Source organism: Ceratotherium simum, chromosome 26 (assembly GCF_057802395.1).
Source record: "Ceratotherium simum simum isolate JZ-2026a chromosome 26, ASM5780239v1, whole genome shotgun sequence".
Taxonomy (NCBI): domain Eukaryota; kingdom Metazoa; phylum Chordata; class Mammalia; order Perissodactyla; family Rhinocerotidae; genus Ceratotherium; species Ceratotherium simum.
The window spans coordinates 35,706,060-35,721,305 of NC_141925.1; the positions used below are offsets into that span (position 1 = coordinate 35,706,060).

Genomic DNA, 15,246 nt, shown 5'->3' on the forward strand with positions numbered 1-15,246 from the left:
ACCCACACGTGCCTCTTGTGTGCCACCAGGGGGCAGCGTGGAGCTACATGAGACCCGCGGGTTGGGACAGACCTCGGAGGCCTCCGAGTCCTGCCTCCAGGGGACCCTTTCCATATGAGAAGTGTGTCTGCAGCTGACTGGCTGGGACCCCCTTGTCCCCAGGGTCTCTCTTTTCATGTCAAAGATGAGAACCCTGGTCCAGAACCTGGCTATGAGCTATGTGCACTGTGAGGAGAATGAGGGCACCATCCTCACGTGAGTCACAGAGCTGAAGATGCCCAGGGTGGAGGTGTCTGAGCCCTGCCGTCACTGTGACGCCAACACGGCCCTGCTCCTGGCCCTGCGCACGGCCAGCTGGCTGACGGGGAAGGAGGCGGGCCTCCTGCCAGGGTGAAGGGACAGCCACCAGGTGGACACCAGCCGGGGCTGCAGATTAAGAGCCTAGGGCCGGCCGGCCTGGTATTAGGGCCAAGCTGCAGCTTTAGTGATCAGAGAGGCAATCAGGAGGGGTGTGAGGCCTGGGGACCAGGGTGGGTCCAGACTCTCACTGTATAACCTTCTGGGGGTTTCTAGACTCTCTCTTAGGACTATGTTGAGCACGTGATCACTAAGAGCAAACTACACTCTGACTGAGGCTATAGCCCTTTTCCTGGGAGCTGGGGGCTGCCTGGGGTGTCCCAAGCAGCCCTTGGCTCCATTACAATGACCCTCCCATCCTCCGAGCATCTCTCCTGCCCTGGCCAGCAGGGGAGCAGGGCCCCCAGAGCCCCCGCAGCCCCTCTGGGCCCTCGGGGAGCCGGCATGGCGCCACCACTCTCTAAGAATGTGAAAGATAGTTTATTGAATCTATGCTTCTCCATTAAAATCTCCAAACATAAAGCTCTGTAACAAACAACAAACGACTGTCGTCTGTCATATAAATAAAATATACACTGAGATGTACACTATCCACAGGCAGAGAAGCGGCTCGTGTCCTGAAGGTGACGCACCACGCGGACCGACTTGGAGGAAGGTGGTGGGACCTGCCAAACCTCAGGGTGCCAGTGTGTAGGGGGCCCACCCTAGGGAGGGGGCGTGCGGAAGCGGATCTTCTTGGCTGTTTCCACGTCAGACTTGGCAACCAGAAACCGCATCTTCTTTCCCCCATGTCGGATCAGATCCACAGCCCTGAAACCCAGTGAAGGGGATGAGGGCGGCATAGAAGAGCTCACGTGGTGCGGGTCCAGCCGCAGGGCGGGGGAGGTCCCCGGGAGGGGAACCCAACGCTCCACCCCAGCTGTCGCCCCAAGTGGACAGGGCTGTGTGTGAGGGCCTGGCCATCACGTGCTTCCCTCCCTCCAGGAGCGGGTGTGGTGCTCCTACAGGAGACTAGCTTAGAGCCAGCAACCCTGAGCACCCTGAGCTGTGACCGAGCGTCAGGGACCACAGAGCCACGAGGTGCAGCCTGTGCTGCCAGTCCAGAGCCCCCACTCCCCCCACCCCGGAATGAGGGGAGGGAAGGGAGACTGGTGGCCACAGGGAGCCGGGCTGGAGGGCCGTGCCTCCCCTTCCTCATCTCTAAAATGGGTAGTGCCCGGACGCGCTCACGGGGTGGGCAGGAGCGAGCGAGGCCTGTCCTGCAGCAGCCCTGCCTCGGGCTGACCCGCACAGGCTGGGTGCCAGGGCGGAGGGTACCTCAGGTAGCTGACGCCCATCAGGCTGCTGCCGTTCACCTCCAGGATGCGGTCTCCCAGAGACAGGCGGCCGTCGGCCGCTGCAGGGCTGCCTGGGAGCAGGGTCTGGATGTAGAGCCCCGGGGCCCCCAGGGGTGTGTGCTGGGGAGAAGCAGAGGCCTCAGGACACGCGGGCGCCCCCAGCAAGGGCCACCTCAGCCCCTCCCTCAGCCGAGAGGCCCGGCCTGGCCCAGGCAGGGCTCACTTATATGGTCATCAGCAAGGACAGCACTGGACACCACCACTGTCCCCACAGGCCCAGGACAGATACCCCGAGGTCTGAGGATGGAGGTGGTGACAGCAGGCTGGGGGAAGCGGCTGCTGCCAGGGGCCTTTCCCTTCTCTCAAATTCCACAGAGATGCCCCCCCAAGCCCCAGTCCCAAGCCCTCAATGGGCCTCCCTCACCGTCCTCCCCCGGTGACCACACAAGCTGTGGGCCTGTGTTTGGTGGAAAGGGCGAGACGGGGCCTGCAGGGAGTAGGGAGCCGGGGCACTCACCATGCCGTCGATCAGGCCCATCCCCAGCCCTGAGGGGCCTCGCTCCAGCTCCACCATGAAGACGTAGCAGAAGTCGGTGCTGGAGCTGTGGCTGGAGGGGACTGGAGGGGGCTCATCCGCAGGCGCCGCACAGCCTCCTGGGTGGCAAGAAACAGTACAGCGGTCAGGGTGAGATCCTGCTGCAGCGGCTGGTGCCCGCGCCTGTCCGGGGAGTCAGGACCCAGGGACGTCCCCGCTAGGCTGCTGCTCCGGAGGAAAAAGTGCTCTCGTAGCCCCAGCAAGGTGCTGGTTGGGGCAGAAGAAGTGATGGGTCGGGCCCATCTGTGCGTGACACCCTCATGCGCCCAGGGGCACCTCCGTCCCCCCTGTGGCTGCCCCAGGACAGGCTGGCTGTTTCCAGGGGGCTGAGAAGCGGGCTCTGCTCAGGGCTTCAGGCAGAGCCCCGTCTGGTCTGGAGCCACCTCCTACCAGCTCTCAGAGGCCAGTCCCAGCACACCTGAGTAGGTACCCTGCCGAGCTGACCCCCGCCTGCAGGAGCACTGAGGACGCAGGGCTCAGGACGCACTGCTGAGTTCCTCGCCCGGGGCGGGCGGGCCGGGGCTGCTTTGCCCTTTGCTGCCCTTCCAGCCCGTCCAGCTACACGTGCACACACGAGAGACACGCACCAACACACACGCACCGTGTTCATGCACACGCATGCCCTGACTCCCACCCTCACCTCCGAGGGCTCCGGTTGCCGCCCGCCGGCCCCCCCACCCCACCCGCCGATCCCTGACCTCACATCCCAAGGCACATCATCCGGGCCACCCCTTCCTCTACCCCATGCGGAGCGATTCTCCTGTCCCACAGATGGCTGAGCGTGACGCAGCTGCCTGCCACCCACCCAGGCCTGAGCCGCCCTGCGCCCTCCCCGTCTGCTCTGCAGCCTCTCCAGCGTTCAGGGCTGCAGGCATTCGTGGCAGGTACTAGAAGCCCAGGCTGAATGTGCACCAGGACCCCACAGATGGAATGACCCAGAGGGACCTGTCCAGTGCTAGCAGGGGCTGGGGGCTGGGGTGCAGGTGTAGGCCTAGGGACAGGTCTCACCTTCCAGAGCAGCACTCCAGGAGCCACTTGGCCCATTCCTCCTCCGTTCGAGGGGCGAATGCCCACAGGTGCCACCGCCGGGTTCTGGCCAGTCGGGGACAGTGGGCTCAAGGCCTAGCGGGGTGCTGGGAGGCGTGAGCAGGCACGAGGAGTCCACATGCAGGGGGCCGGCCTGGGGGACCCCACGGCTCACGCGGCCCGGCTGCCTTCCTGGAGGGCCCTGTGCCCGGGGAGCCCCATCGGAAGGAAGTGGGTGCGCCAGACCGGCATCCTGGGCTCCCCTTCCGAGGTCCCGGGAAGCCAGGGGGCAGCTCTGGCCCTCGGGGTGCCCCTCAGGGGTGGTGTGGTGCAGGCCCTGGTGGGGAGAGGGAGGAAGGCTCAGGCAGCAGCCTTCTGGAAGGTAGGGGAACCGGGGACCCCAGCCGTCTGCAGCCGAGCCTGAGCCGCTGGAGCCCTCACTCCGCTTCTCCCCCAGGGTGGCAGCCAGACCCCGAGCACGAAGCAGTGCCTAGTCCACCCGGTGACCAGCTCACCCGGGTACCTCAAGGCACTCCGGCTGGGCGGGTCCCCCGCCAGGGCCGGGCTTGCTCCGCAGGCTCCACAGAAAGTGGCGGATGTAGAGAAGGTGCTGGTAGATGCTGTCGTCCAGGCAGTCGGCTTCCAGATCCACCTGGAAACCCTCGCTTGGCAAAACGATGGGCGGCGGGTTTTCATAGGACTCCAGGACATCCTCTGTGGGTGTGGGGAGGACAACCTGAGTGCCTGGCCTGGAGGTAGCTGGCCAGCCACCCCCGCCTGCCGTGGGAACCCAGGGACAAGCACACTGACCCACCAAGAAGATGCAGGGGATCCAGGCCAGGGCGACCACCAAAACCATCCCCTCGTCCCTTCTGAATCCCAGTGACCACCCTGGACGAAGCCCAAGGCCCCGCTGTCTGGAGCTTTGTGCCCCATCCGCAACTCCTGCTTGCTCAGCCGGAATGTCCGCACCCCCGAGCGGATGCCTGCTCCTCCCAGGGCCCATGCTGCCTATGTCCCCTCACGGGTCACACGGCCCATCTGCACGTGGGTCTCTGCACTAGAACACGAGCCCCTTCCAGACGGCAGGAGGACTGGTGCCCACACTGCGGCCTCAGCTCCCAGCACAGAGCCGGCCCCGCGCAGGCCTCGGAAATGACCCCGTAAGTGGGGAGAGGCCAGCAGTGTCCGGTGGAGCCTGGAGCCCTGCTCAGAGGCGGTGTCTACGTCCCAGCCAAGCCCCCAGGTGACCAGGGCACGCGAAGATGGCGTTCGAACCAGGGCACGCGAAGATGGCGTTCAAAGCCCTGGTTCTATCTGCGTCTTCTACGACCCTTTACTTTTCAATTTTGTTATAATATACATAATGCTAACACAGGGAGATGTGTGTCTAACACAAAAAACACCCACATGTATATGTCCGTACACATCCATATGTACCGTGTGTGTGTACACACATGGCAAGCGTGCTCAGGCTGTGCGACAGCGCCCAGCGTGGAGATCCTGCTCTCTTCCTGGTGGGCCATGCCCTGGGTGAGGCCCCGTCCTCAGGCTCCGTGAGGGGCAGGGGGGACCTCTGATCTGAGCTTGCAGCTTGGAACTTGGCCACGAACAGTGGGCTCCTTGACCCCCAGCTGTGGAGGTCTGCAGGTCCCCAGGTCGGGGACAGGGCAGTGCACCCAAGGAGAAAGATGGCCCAGGGTGGAGGTACCAGATGCTCTGCGGGCTCCTCCAGGGAAATCCCCCCAAGGCTCCCCGTGCCCCAGGCCTGGCCCACAGGGTCCTGTGCTCCTGCCCCTGAGGAGGGGGCTCACCTGACTTGAAGGCGTCGGGGCTGTCCTGGGCGCCTGGCTCCCAGGCACTCATGGGGCCCATGGCCGAGGCCAGCTGGTACTGAGTCAGCAGCCGGTGCAGCTGTGCAGGGCTCAGGGCGGGGAATGTGGCCCGCAGGTTTGCCCAGCTCATCTGGGTGACAAGAAGCAGCTCATGGTCAAAGGCCCCGGATGGCTCAGCCCCACCCTCAGGGAGGGCCTGCCTTCTGGGTGCTCTGGGACAGAAGCAGAGGTCCGGGACTCTCCGGCCACATGCCCCAGGCCAGCACACAGGCCCCTGGCGTCGGTGCAGGACAGTCAGGCCAATGAGGGGGTCAAAGGTGGGTGCAGCAGGGCCGCCCCACAGTGGCAGCTCACCCCCCGCTGCCTTGTGGGTGTCCAGGTGAGAGCGGCGTGGGGCGGCCGTTCCCAGGAGAAGCCAGCAGGCACCACGCCAAGTGCCTGGTCTACTGAACACACCCCTCATCATATCACCTCTGGTGGCCGCGAAAAGAGGGAAGAGACTCTGGGAAGCAGGGAGAGTGAAACAGGATCCCAGCCTCACACCCGGAAAAGAACCTAGCCAGCTCGAGACCTGCAGGGAGGCCAGAACTCCGTCACTCAGGTGACACACGAGCCCAGCTTCATGGGCTCAGGGTACGGGAAGCTTCCCTAAATAAGACAGCGCAAGCCCTAAGGACAAGGGTGGATGCTGATCATTAAACCACTTGTGAGGTCACCCTGCGACTGCATCCCTGTCACCCTGGGATCCCCTCTCCGCTCCTGTGTTCTGGAACCCCTTTCTCCTGCTCTCTCGGCTTACCCCCTCATTTCTGAGAGACACATCCTCTAGCGGCTTCCTGAAACAGGTGCACCAGAGGAACAGTGTGGACCTCGCATGTGGGAGGCATCCGCACTCTGCTTTCCCTCCGTGAGGACTCGGCCAGTCCACACCTGCAGACCGGAGTCCGACTGGCTCGGATGACGGAAGGCGGCTCCTCTGTCTTCCAGCTTGCCGCGTCGCTCTCGAGTCCTCGGGCTGTGTCTTGTTTCATTCTTCTCCAGAGGCTCATGGGCTGCTCTGTGTCCTCTGCCCTGAGAGTCTGCGAGGCTGGGTCTTGGTGGGACTCAGTTTCAGCCGCTGTGCTTTTTCCCCCGTTGGCTGCACTTACGTCCAGAAGCTCAGGCTGTGCGGGTCTGGGATGGTCTGGTTTATCTTCACCCCCGGCCACCGTTTCCTCTGCTCCCCCTAGGCTCCTACTACTGGGATGTGGGGCCTCACTGACTGGTCCTTTAAGATCCCTGCCTTTCTTTCTCTCTTTCATTTCTCCCTCATTTGATTTCACTGCCAACATCAAGAGGCCGGGGCTGTGGTTATCACGCGTCTACACTGGAGGGACAATCACCTTAAGGCTGTGTGGCGGAGGGGCGAGGGCAGCCACAGAGCCCCCCGCCCCCCGCCGGCAACACACCAGCTCAGGAAGCCGTGTTTGCCGGGAGGAGGTTCTTTGCGATTTTTCCAGGTCCTAGAATCCTTGCTTCCCCCACGTCTCCAGGGCGGGTGTTGGGAGGGCGCCAGCGATCCCAGCGCCTCCCACTTCCATCTCACCATCTCCTTTCTTTCTGGGAGATTCCCTGACTATCTTCCAACCCTGCTATTGAATTTGCCATCTCTGGTCATAGTTTTAATTTCCAAGAATTCTTTTTGTTCTCTCATTTATAGAATCCCGTGATTACTTAATGGAAATTATCTTATCTTTATGAGGATAGAAATGTCTTTTTTTTGAAGTTTCTTCGCCCTGAATAGTGTGTTTCAGGGGATGGCAAACTATGGCCTGAAGGCTGTTTTACAGGGCCCTCAGGCTAAGAATGGTTTTCACATTTTCAAAGGGCTTTAAAAAAGGAAGAAGTTGGCACGGAGACCATATGGGGCCCGCAGCCTAAAACAGTTACTACCTGGCCAGGTACAGAGAAGGCTGCCGACTCCGATGTGTCTCCCCCAGTCTCAGCCCCACCCGTTTATCGTGTTCAGAGCCGCCCACCCTGTGGTAGAGTGGGGGCCAAGTCTGCCTGGTGACGCCCGGCTTGAGCGCCAGCCTGGCCACCCCGGCCCACTCAGCTCACGCTGGCCTGGCTGGATCACCGTGGAGCCCCAGCTTCAGCATCCTCCGTCCTCCCCCGGGCTGTCCCTGATTGCCAGGCGAGCCGAGTCAGCCGCCTCCTACTTGGAGGGCACAGGCCTGAGCCACGCTGGGCGAGAGCGCAGCCCCTCCAGCGCTCAGTGGGGGCCTCGCCACCAGGAAGCCCCCTTTTCAGGATGAAATCCTGGTTTCCCAGCCAGGAGACCCTTTGTTTTAAAGGCTCTAGAAACAAACCCCGGTCCCCTGCTGGGGGGAGGAGGGGGCCGGCATCCAGCTGCGCAGGAAGGGGGCAGCTGAGACCTGCCGCTGCTGTTCCTCCCTTTCCTGTGCCTTCTGTATCGACGCACAACAAACACCCAGAAAACTACACAAATCCAGAGTGCACAGCTCAACAACTGTTCACCAAGGGCACCGCCTGTGTGCCCAGCCCGGGACAGGGGCAGAGCCCGCGAGGCAGCGCCATGGAAGCCCCAGTGGCCCTCCGGCTCCGCAGGGCAGGCTCCTCTGCCGGGCAGGCTCGTCCTGACTTCCAGCAGCGCACAGGCTCTGCCGGGCTGACCTTGGACCACGGGCACCCCAGCACGTGCCCCTCTGAGCCCGACTTAGCTCGACACTGTACCGCACGCTCGCCTGCAGTCGCCTCTGGCGGTGGCCGGCGCAGGCTCGCTGCTGTGCAGCATGTCCTGGGGATGAGTGTCCACACTGCGTCTGCCCACTCTGCTGCTGCTGCTGAGCGGGGCCTGCTGGCAGTTTGGGGCTGTTGCGCACGGTGCCGCCGTGCCATCCCTGTCTGCTGTCAAGTGCAGACGGAAACGTGCCTACCAGGAGAACTGCCAGATGGGGGCATGTGCCTGTGGTCGGCTCCAGCAGGCACGGCCCACCACCTCCCCCAGCGCGGCCCAAGGGCCCCTGCGAGGGCTCACACCTCCATCCTCCTCAGCGGGGCCTGGGGCCGGCTTTTCTCATTTTAACCATTCGGAGGCATTTGGTGTCAAAAACACTGGTTTTAAAAGACATTTCTCTGATCACAAATGAAGTCGCTCATCTTTCATGTGTAATTTCCCTTTCTTATGATCCCTTTTCAGGTTTTGGTATCAAGGTTGTGCTGGTGTTTTATTTTTTATTTTATTTTATTTTTTTAAAATAATTTTATTTATTTTTCCCCCAAAGCCCCAGTAGATAGTTGTATGTCACAGTTGCACATCCTTCTAGTTGCTGTATGTGGGACGCGGCCTCAGCATGGCCAGAGAAGCGGTGCATCAGTGTACACCCGGGATCCGAACCCGGGCCGCCAGCAGCGGAGCGCGCGCACTTAACCACTAAGCCACGGGGCCATCCCATGTGCTGGTGTTTTAAAATGAGATGGGATTTCCTCTTTTCCTAGTTTCTGGAAGAATCTGGGTAATAATGGTTTTATTTCTTCTTCTGATGTTTAAAGTAATTCACGAATGAAACCATCTGGACCTTGAATCTTTTTTTTCTTTTTTTTGTGAGGAAGATCAGCCCTGAGCTAACATCCATGCTAATCCTCCTCTTTTTGCTGAGGAAGACGGGCTCTGAGCTAACATCTATTGCCAATCCTCCTCCATTTTTTTCCCCAAAGCCCCAGTAGATAGTTGTATGTCATAGCTGCACATCCTTCTAGTTGCTGTATGTGGGACGTGGCCTCAGCACGGCCGGAGAAGCGGTGCGTGGGTGCACGCCCGGGATCCGAACCCAGGCCGCCAGTAGCAGAGCACGCGCACTTAACCGCTAAGCCACGGGGCGGGCCCTGGACCTTGAATCTTCTTTGTGGGAAGGTTTTTAAATAACAGATTCAGTTTCTTTATGAGATACGGGACAATTCCGATTTTCTATTTCCTCTTGTATCAACTTTAATAAGTGTTCTTTGTCTTATTTGTTTCATCTAAATTGTCAAATTTATCAGCATAAAGTTGGTTATAATATCCTCTTACTATTAATTTTTTAAAAATTTTCCCCCAGTTTTATTGAGATAAAATTATTACTATTAATTTTTAATGTAGGATCTGAATAATGTCCCCTTCTTCGTTTTTGATATGGCAGTTAGTGTTTCCCACTTTATTAAACTTTTCAGAGAACCAACTCCTGGCTCTATTGCTTTTTTTAAACTTTTATTCAACTGTTCAAATAACTTTCCAAAGAACCAACTCCTGGCTTTTTGCTTTTCTCTGTTGTGTGTTTGTTAAGGTTTCATTGATTTTGGCTCTTCTCTATTATTTCCTTCCTCCTACTTTCTTTGGGTTTGATTTGCCGTTTTTGCTTTTCTTTTTCTTGCTTCACAACCATCATCCTCAGCCTTCCATTTGTTCTAACAGATACACTTAAGGCTATAACTTTTCCTCTTAGCACTGCCTTAGCTGCACCCACAGGCTTTGGTGGTGTGCATCTTCCTCGCCACTGACCACCTGGATCCAGTGGGGGCTGAGCTGGGCTGGGCTGGGCAGCTTGGCCTCTGCTTGACGCTCACACCAGGGTTGCAACTGAGAGCCTGGTGCTTACTCCCTCAGGGGTCCTGAATGCTAATATTTGCTCCTCAGCATTGTGAGACTCCCACAGTTCCACTCTGCTTTTCAGAGATTTTTGCTTAGTATTAAAGCCCTTCCCACCCCACACCCCGGAGCTTCAGAATTTTGGCACATGTCACGAGGGGAAAACCACCATGCACCTCAGGCCCCTCAAGTATCTCACGTGTGTCTCTGTGTGGGCTCTCTCCTCCTGCTCTGGCCCCTACCTGGACAAAGCCTGGATTCTCAGCCTCATACAGATGCTGCCCACGATGAGGCAAATGCCCCACAGGAAAGGCAGCAGCAGCAGAACAGCCCCCGTGGCTCCCCCTCAGCCCAGACTTCATCCTGGGCTGCCCTGCAGACACTGTCACCCTCATTCCTGGGGCTTGTTCTGTGTCTATCCCGGGCAGGAAAGGATCACCACTGGTTGACTGTCTGTGAGGACTGTGTCTGTGAGGCAGCCGGTGAGGGAGGAGGGAGGCGGTGCGTTAGTCTCCTGTTGCTGTTGTACAAATGACCACAAACTTAGCAGTTAGAGAAACACAAATGTATAATCTTACAGCTCTGGGGGTCAGCCATCCAGCATGGTCGCATGGGGCTAAAATCGAGGTGTGGGCAGGGCTGCGCTCCTTCTGGGGGCTCCAGGGCAGGATCCGTTTCTTGGCTCAGGTGGGTTGTCAGAATTCATTTCCTTGTGGTTGTAAGACCAAGGTCCCTGTGTCCATGCTGGCCTTCAGCTGAGGGCTGCTCGTGGCTTCTGGAGGCCACTACACTCCTTGGTCCATGGCCCCTCCCTCCATGTTCAGAGCCAGCAATGGCGGGTTCAGCCCTCTTTCTTCTACTGTCCTGTCTCTCTGACCCCTCCTCCACTCTTAAGGACTCGTGATTACACTGGGCCCACAGGGTCACCCAGGGCAATCTCTTCGTCTCAGGGGCCTCAACTTTAACCACATCTGCAGAGCCCCCTGTGCTCATACAGTCGCAGGTCAGGGACTAGACACAGACAACTTTGGGGCCATTACCCTGTCCACAGGTGGGGATGGCTGTGGAATGGAAGCAACTCTGCAAGTTCTCTGAGGCCCAGAAGCCAGGTCCCCCCCGGGCTGGTTTGTAAGCTGGTGACCCAAGAGTGACAACACGTGGCCCCCAGACCCTGCACCCCACTGCACTTGGTGGGTCTTCCCCTCCTACCTGGATGAGCTGGGCACTGGGCGTGGCCAGCAGGTTGAGTGTGCAGGAAAGCTTCCGGAAGAAGTGCTCTCCGGCCTCCCCAAAGCCAGTGCTCCTCATCCACTCCAAGAGCTGCTGCAGGCGGGCGCAGGCCTGGACGCCTCTGGGCCAGTGGAAGCAACTCAGAGAGGGACCTGGGGAGGGAGGGAAGGCAATGCCCCGGCTGCTCCTCGCAGAGCAGGGATGCTGCCCGCCCTCCCCCAGAGGGAGCCAGGCCCCAGCTGGCCCCCAGCGCCTGCCCTCCCCCAGCTCCAGGCCTATGAGGACAGACACAAGAGGTGAAGGTGGCAGGGCAGGGAGGGGCTGTGACAGCCACTGGATCCCAAGAGCAAAGGGACGTGGTCCAGGCCTACAGCCAAGACCCCTTGCTCCCACCCCATCCCGCCCTGCGGACCCCCACAGCCTGGGAAGTCCACGCTGGTGACATGCATGTGCTGTGGGCTCGTCCCCACTCTCTTCTCCCTGTGCCCCAGCAGTGCCCCTGGCTGGAAGTAACTGGCGCCCTGAGCCCGGGGGCAGGGTGATGGAGGAGGGTCTGCAATGAGGAGCACCGGGCACAGCAAGGTCAGGGTCAAAGGTCACGTCACTTCCCTGAGCCTGTTCCCTCCCCTCTCACAGGGCCTGTGGGGCTGTGTGGGGATAAAACGGGCCTTCAGAGGACACAGACCCCACCCCCACCCTACCCTGGGGCCTCTCGGCTCCTGCTCCTGCGGGGATCCACTCTGCAACATCTCCTGCCTGCCTTCCCGCCACCGCACCAGCCCAGACCCCCACGGAGCAAGAGGCCCTGACCCTGGCAGAGCCGTCCTCAGGAGGCGTCTCTGAGGGCTCGGCCCGCTGGCCTCCAGGGAGGACACGCTGGGCATTTCCTGAAGGAATGCGGGTCCCCGGCCCCCCAGGCCCCTCACCCTTGTCCAGGAGCTGGTTGAAGAGCAGAGTGCTGGAGAAGAAGAAGAGGTAGGCCAGCACCTGGGAGGCGATCTCGGGGTGCACCTGGAACTGCCGCAGGAGGTCCAGGGCGGCCTGGTAGACAGACACGACGCGCCCCAGCTCCTCGGGCAGCTGGGGGGCCGAGCACCAGCTCTCCCGGCGCTCCGTCTGGAAAGGGGGGCACTCCAGCAGGGCCGGGAGGCAGGCGTACAGGGTCTGGGGTGAGAGCAAACACCAGCGCCATTTGCGGTTCCTGGCCTAACGAGCTCCCAGATCCCACGTCTGGTTGAACGGGACCCCCTGGGACAGCGCCCCCGGCACCAAGAGCACCCCTCACGCCAAGCCGAACCGGGTGCAGCACCCTGGGGATCAAGGCACCTGTCTGGTCGAAGGTACCTAAGGGGACCACACTCCGTGCAGAACGACAGGCGCCCACACTCTTCTCAGAGGTGACTGGGCATCAACGGCTGCTCCGCAGAAATAAGCAAAGGTGTCACTCTCGGCCACTGCACCACAGAGTGACCCTGGGATGCTCTGTCCAGGGCAGTAACATCCCCACTCGGACCCCCAGGGCAGATACGGGCATGTGGGGCAGGGGACGGGGGCTCCTTCCTGTCCAGCCAAGATGCAACCTCAGAATCCTTCTTAACACAGGACCCCAGGCAGCCAGTTAGTTAACTGACCCCAGAACTGGTTTACTCAACTGTCTGAACTCCATTTGGAACAAACAGGGTGTCATTTTCTTCTCCAATCACTGTCCCCAAAGTGCTGTATCCAACCCTCTTCCTTCCCACTGGACTATCCGCCACACAATCCAACCAAGTTCTCAGTCTTAGCACGTCCCTCAGGCTCCCCCAGTTGGGGGCCGCCTGCCTCAGGCTGCCTCCTCTCTGCACTTTCCCTCCTGCCCCCGTGTGCTGGGGTGGGATAAGTGGCTCCTCTTACCTAGTGGCTCTAACACCCTCTCTGGTCACCGCGATGGCCAGCAGGGCCCATGGGGGACACATACCTGTCCCATAGAGCCCTCAGGCACCCCTTCCTGCCCAGCCCCCGGCCTGGGCTCCTCCAAGCCCCCCGGGCCTTCCTCTTTGGTGGGCCACCGAAAAGACAGCCGGGCTCAGGTACTTCCCGGGGGTCCGCAGGGATGGGGACCCAGGACACCCCTGTGCCCTGGCCGTGCCAACACGAGGGAAGGGGCTGTCCCCTCTGGCCCAGGCCCACTCGCCCCTGCTCAGGGAGGAACAGCGCCATCGACTGGGTGGATGCTAGGCTTGCCTTTTTGCCAATCAATCTCCAGAAGTGACCCTCTGGGGTCCCTCTGGGTCAGCTGGTGGGGTGGGGAGTGGGTGAAAGGCCACAGCGCCCCCCACAGGCCGATGCCTCATGGATGACAACTCCTCCTCCCAGCGCTGGGCCTTGTAGGGTGCATCAGTAAGGGGCACCTCGAGGGGCTCTTCCATAATTGGGGGCTCTCTTTAGAATGAAGGGTGACTGTTACCATCACATTTTGTCCCTGAATAGAGTTGACCAGCAGGCCCTCCCTAGTAACAGCTGTGGCGATGGACGCCCCCTCTGGGCTGCTGCACACTGTCCCGCTGACCCTCAGCCCGCTCAGCCAAGGACACTGCAGAACCCCACTGTCCAGAGGAAACCACGGCTTGGACAGGCGAAAGCCAAGGCCAGGAGGCTGCAGAGGGCGCCAGAGCTGTGGGTCTGCCTCATACCCCAGGCCTGCCCTCCGCTCAGCCCCGAGTCCTGAGACTCCTGACACGGCTCAGTGACTGACGGGGTCTGGGGCCCATGCGCTGCTGCCCACCCCCTCAGAGTGCTGGGACAGCGAGCCCAGGGGAAGAGCCGTCGCCCACCGCAGCCTGGCACTGCCGTGCAGCCATTCCACCTCTCAGTCATTTTGCCCAGAGCAGCCGCCGCTCCATCTCTCCCACACTGCTGGCCCCCGAGTTGGGGCGGATGGTTCATGCAACAAGAGTGACAGGGAGCGAGGAGCAGGAGGAACTGCTCAGGTGGGCAGAGGTGGCCAGTTTAGAGGTCAAAACCCTCGGGTGATGGGTGGGGAAAGCTCACCGCCCCCTCCTGGGCCCCCCAAACTTCCCTAGGAGAGCCGTGAGGATTCCTCCAACGAGCAGCCCCGTGCCGTACCTTCGAGACATAGTACACGCACTGCTGGAAGGCGTACAGGATGACCTCCTCCAGCACCGCCATGGCCTCCTCGCTGGCCGTGAGGGTGCAGGAGAACAGCGACTCCTTCGAGCCTGCAGGGAGACAGCAGCACAGGCGGTTACCGGGGCGACGGCTGGGCCTCAGTGTGCGTGCAGAAACCTTGCGGAACAGGAGCGACTTCAAACATCGGCCCAGTTACCTCCTGAGTGCACTTGCCCGACGCTCCAGTCTTGAGTTTGGAAAATGTGATAAGCCAAAGTCACAGAGCAGCCGGGGCCAACCCTGACCCTGCCTGCCACACCCTCCCAGGGTCCCCAGGGCCCTGAGACGCTGGATGACATGGCCGAGACGTGCAGGCATCAAACTTCCAAGCATGTCAATGCAAAATCGATACCAACACATCAGAAGCTCATTAACTCATAGATTCTGGATACATTTTCTGTGAAAACCAACTGCCCCCACCACAGCAGATTCCTCCGCAACTGCCCCGCCGGTCACTTCTCACTCAGGACACAGGTCAAAGGAACACCTGGCCAAAGCTCCTAAGGAGACCATCGCTCCATGGAATCATGACATTTTTCCAAGAAGGGGGAAACCCAACCGTCTATGTCCCCGGTTTCCTCCCAGCACCAGGAGAGGCTGTAGGGAAGACGCCGCTGTGTTGTTAGACCAGAGCAGAGACCCCAGGCCCTCAACAGCCACACAGAGGGAGGGAGCCCTGGCTCTGCACGGGGCACTGGAAACAACAGGCCCTGAGGAGTGGGCCTCCCCAGGCTGGGGCCAGCAGCCGGGCGGCTGTGGCTGGAGCTGAGACTGGGGGGCAGGTAGGGGGGGCCTGCCCAGCAGGGTGGGGGTGTCAGCGGACACCAGGTGATCCTTTGCCTCTGGAGGGGTTCCTGTAAAGGACAAGGGGCCAGAATGGCAAACGGCCCCGAAAACCAGAAGCCTCCAACAGGGTGGACCCACTGAGGGGGCCTTCCAGAATATGGGGAGGCATGTGGTATCAATGCCTGGGGTCCTCCCAGCACTCAGGGGAAGGGACTGGATGCTGGACGCCCCCCTTTGTCCTTCACCCTCTGGAACCCTCACTTCTTCATTACAAGGAGCGGCAGG

General features: G+C 60.5%; 1 protein-coding gene across 1 annotated transcript in view; it reads right to left on the bottom strand.

The window, feature by feature from the left end:
* Window positions 1–801: 801 nt before the first annotated feature.
* The window catches only part of RADIL (Rap associating with DIL domain), a 73,372-nt gene continuing 58,927 nt past the window's right edge, over window positions 802–15,246 (bottom strand). Inside the window, exons 6-14 of the mRNA XM_014795651.2 lie at window positions 14,113–14,225; window positions 11,934–12,171; window positions 10,987–11,159; window positions 5,130–5,280; window positions 3,839–4,029; window positions 3,298–3,652; window positions 2,212–2,348; window positions 1,675–1,814; window positions 802–1,167 (exon numbers count right to left, since the gene is read on the bottom strand). Of these exons, the coding sequence (XP_014651137.1) occupies window positions 1,062–1,167; window positions 1,675–1,814; window positions 2,212–2,348; window positions 3,298–3,652; window positions 3,839–4,029; window positions 5,130–5,280; window positions 10,987–11,159; window positions 11,934–12,171; window positions 14,113–14,225 (1,604 nt within the window). The 3' untranslated portion in view covers window positions 802–1,061. The remainder of the gene's footprint in view (window positions 1,168–1,674; window positions 1,815–2,211; window positions 2,349–3,297; window positions 3,653–3,838; window positions 4,030–5,129; window positions 5,281–10,986; window positions 11,160–11,933; window positions 12,172–14,112; window positions 14,226–15,246) is intronic.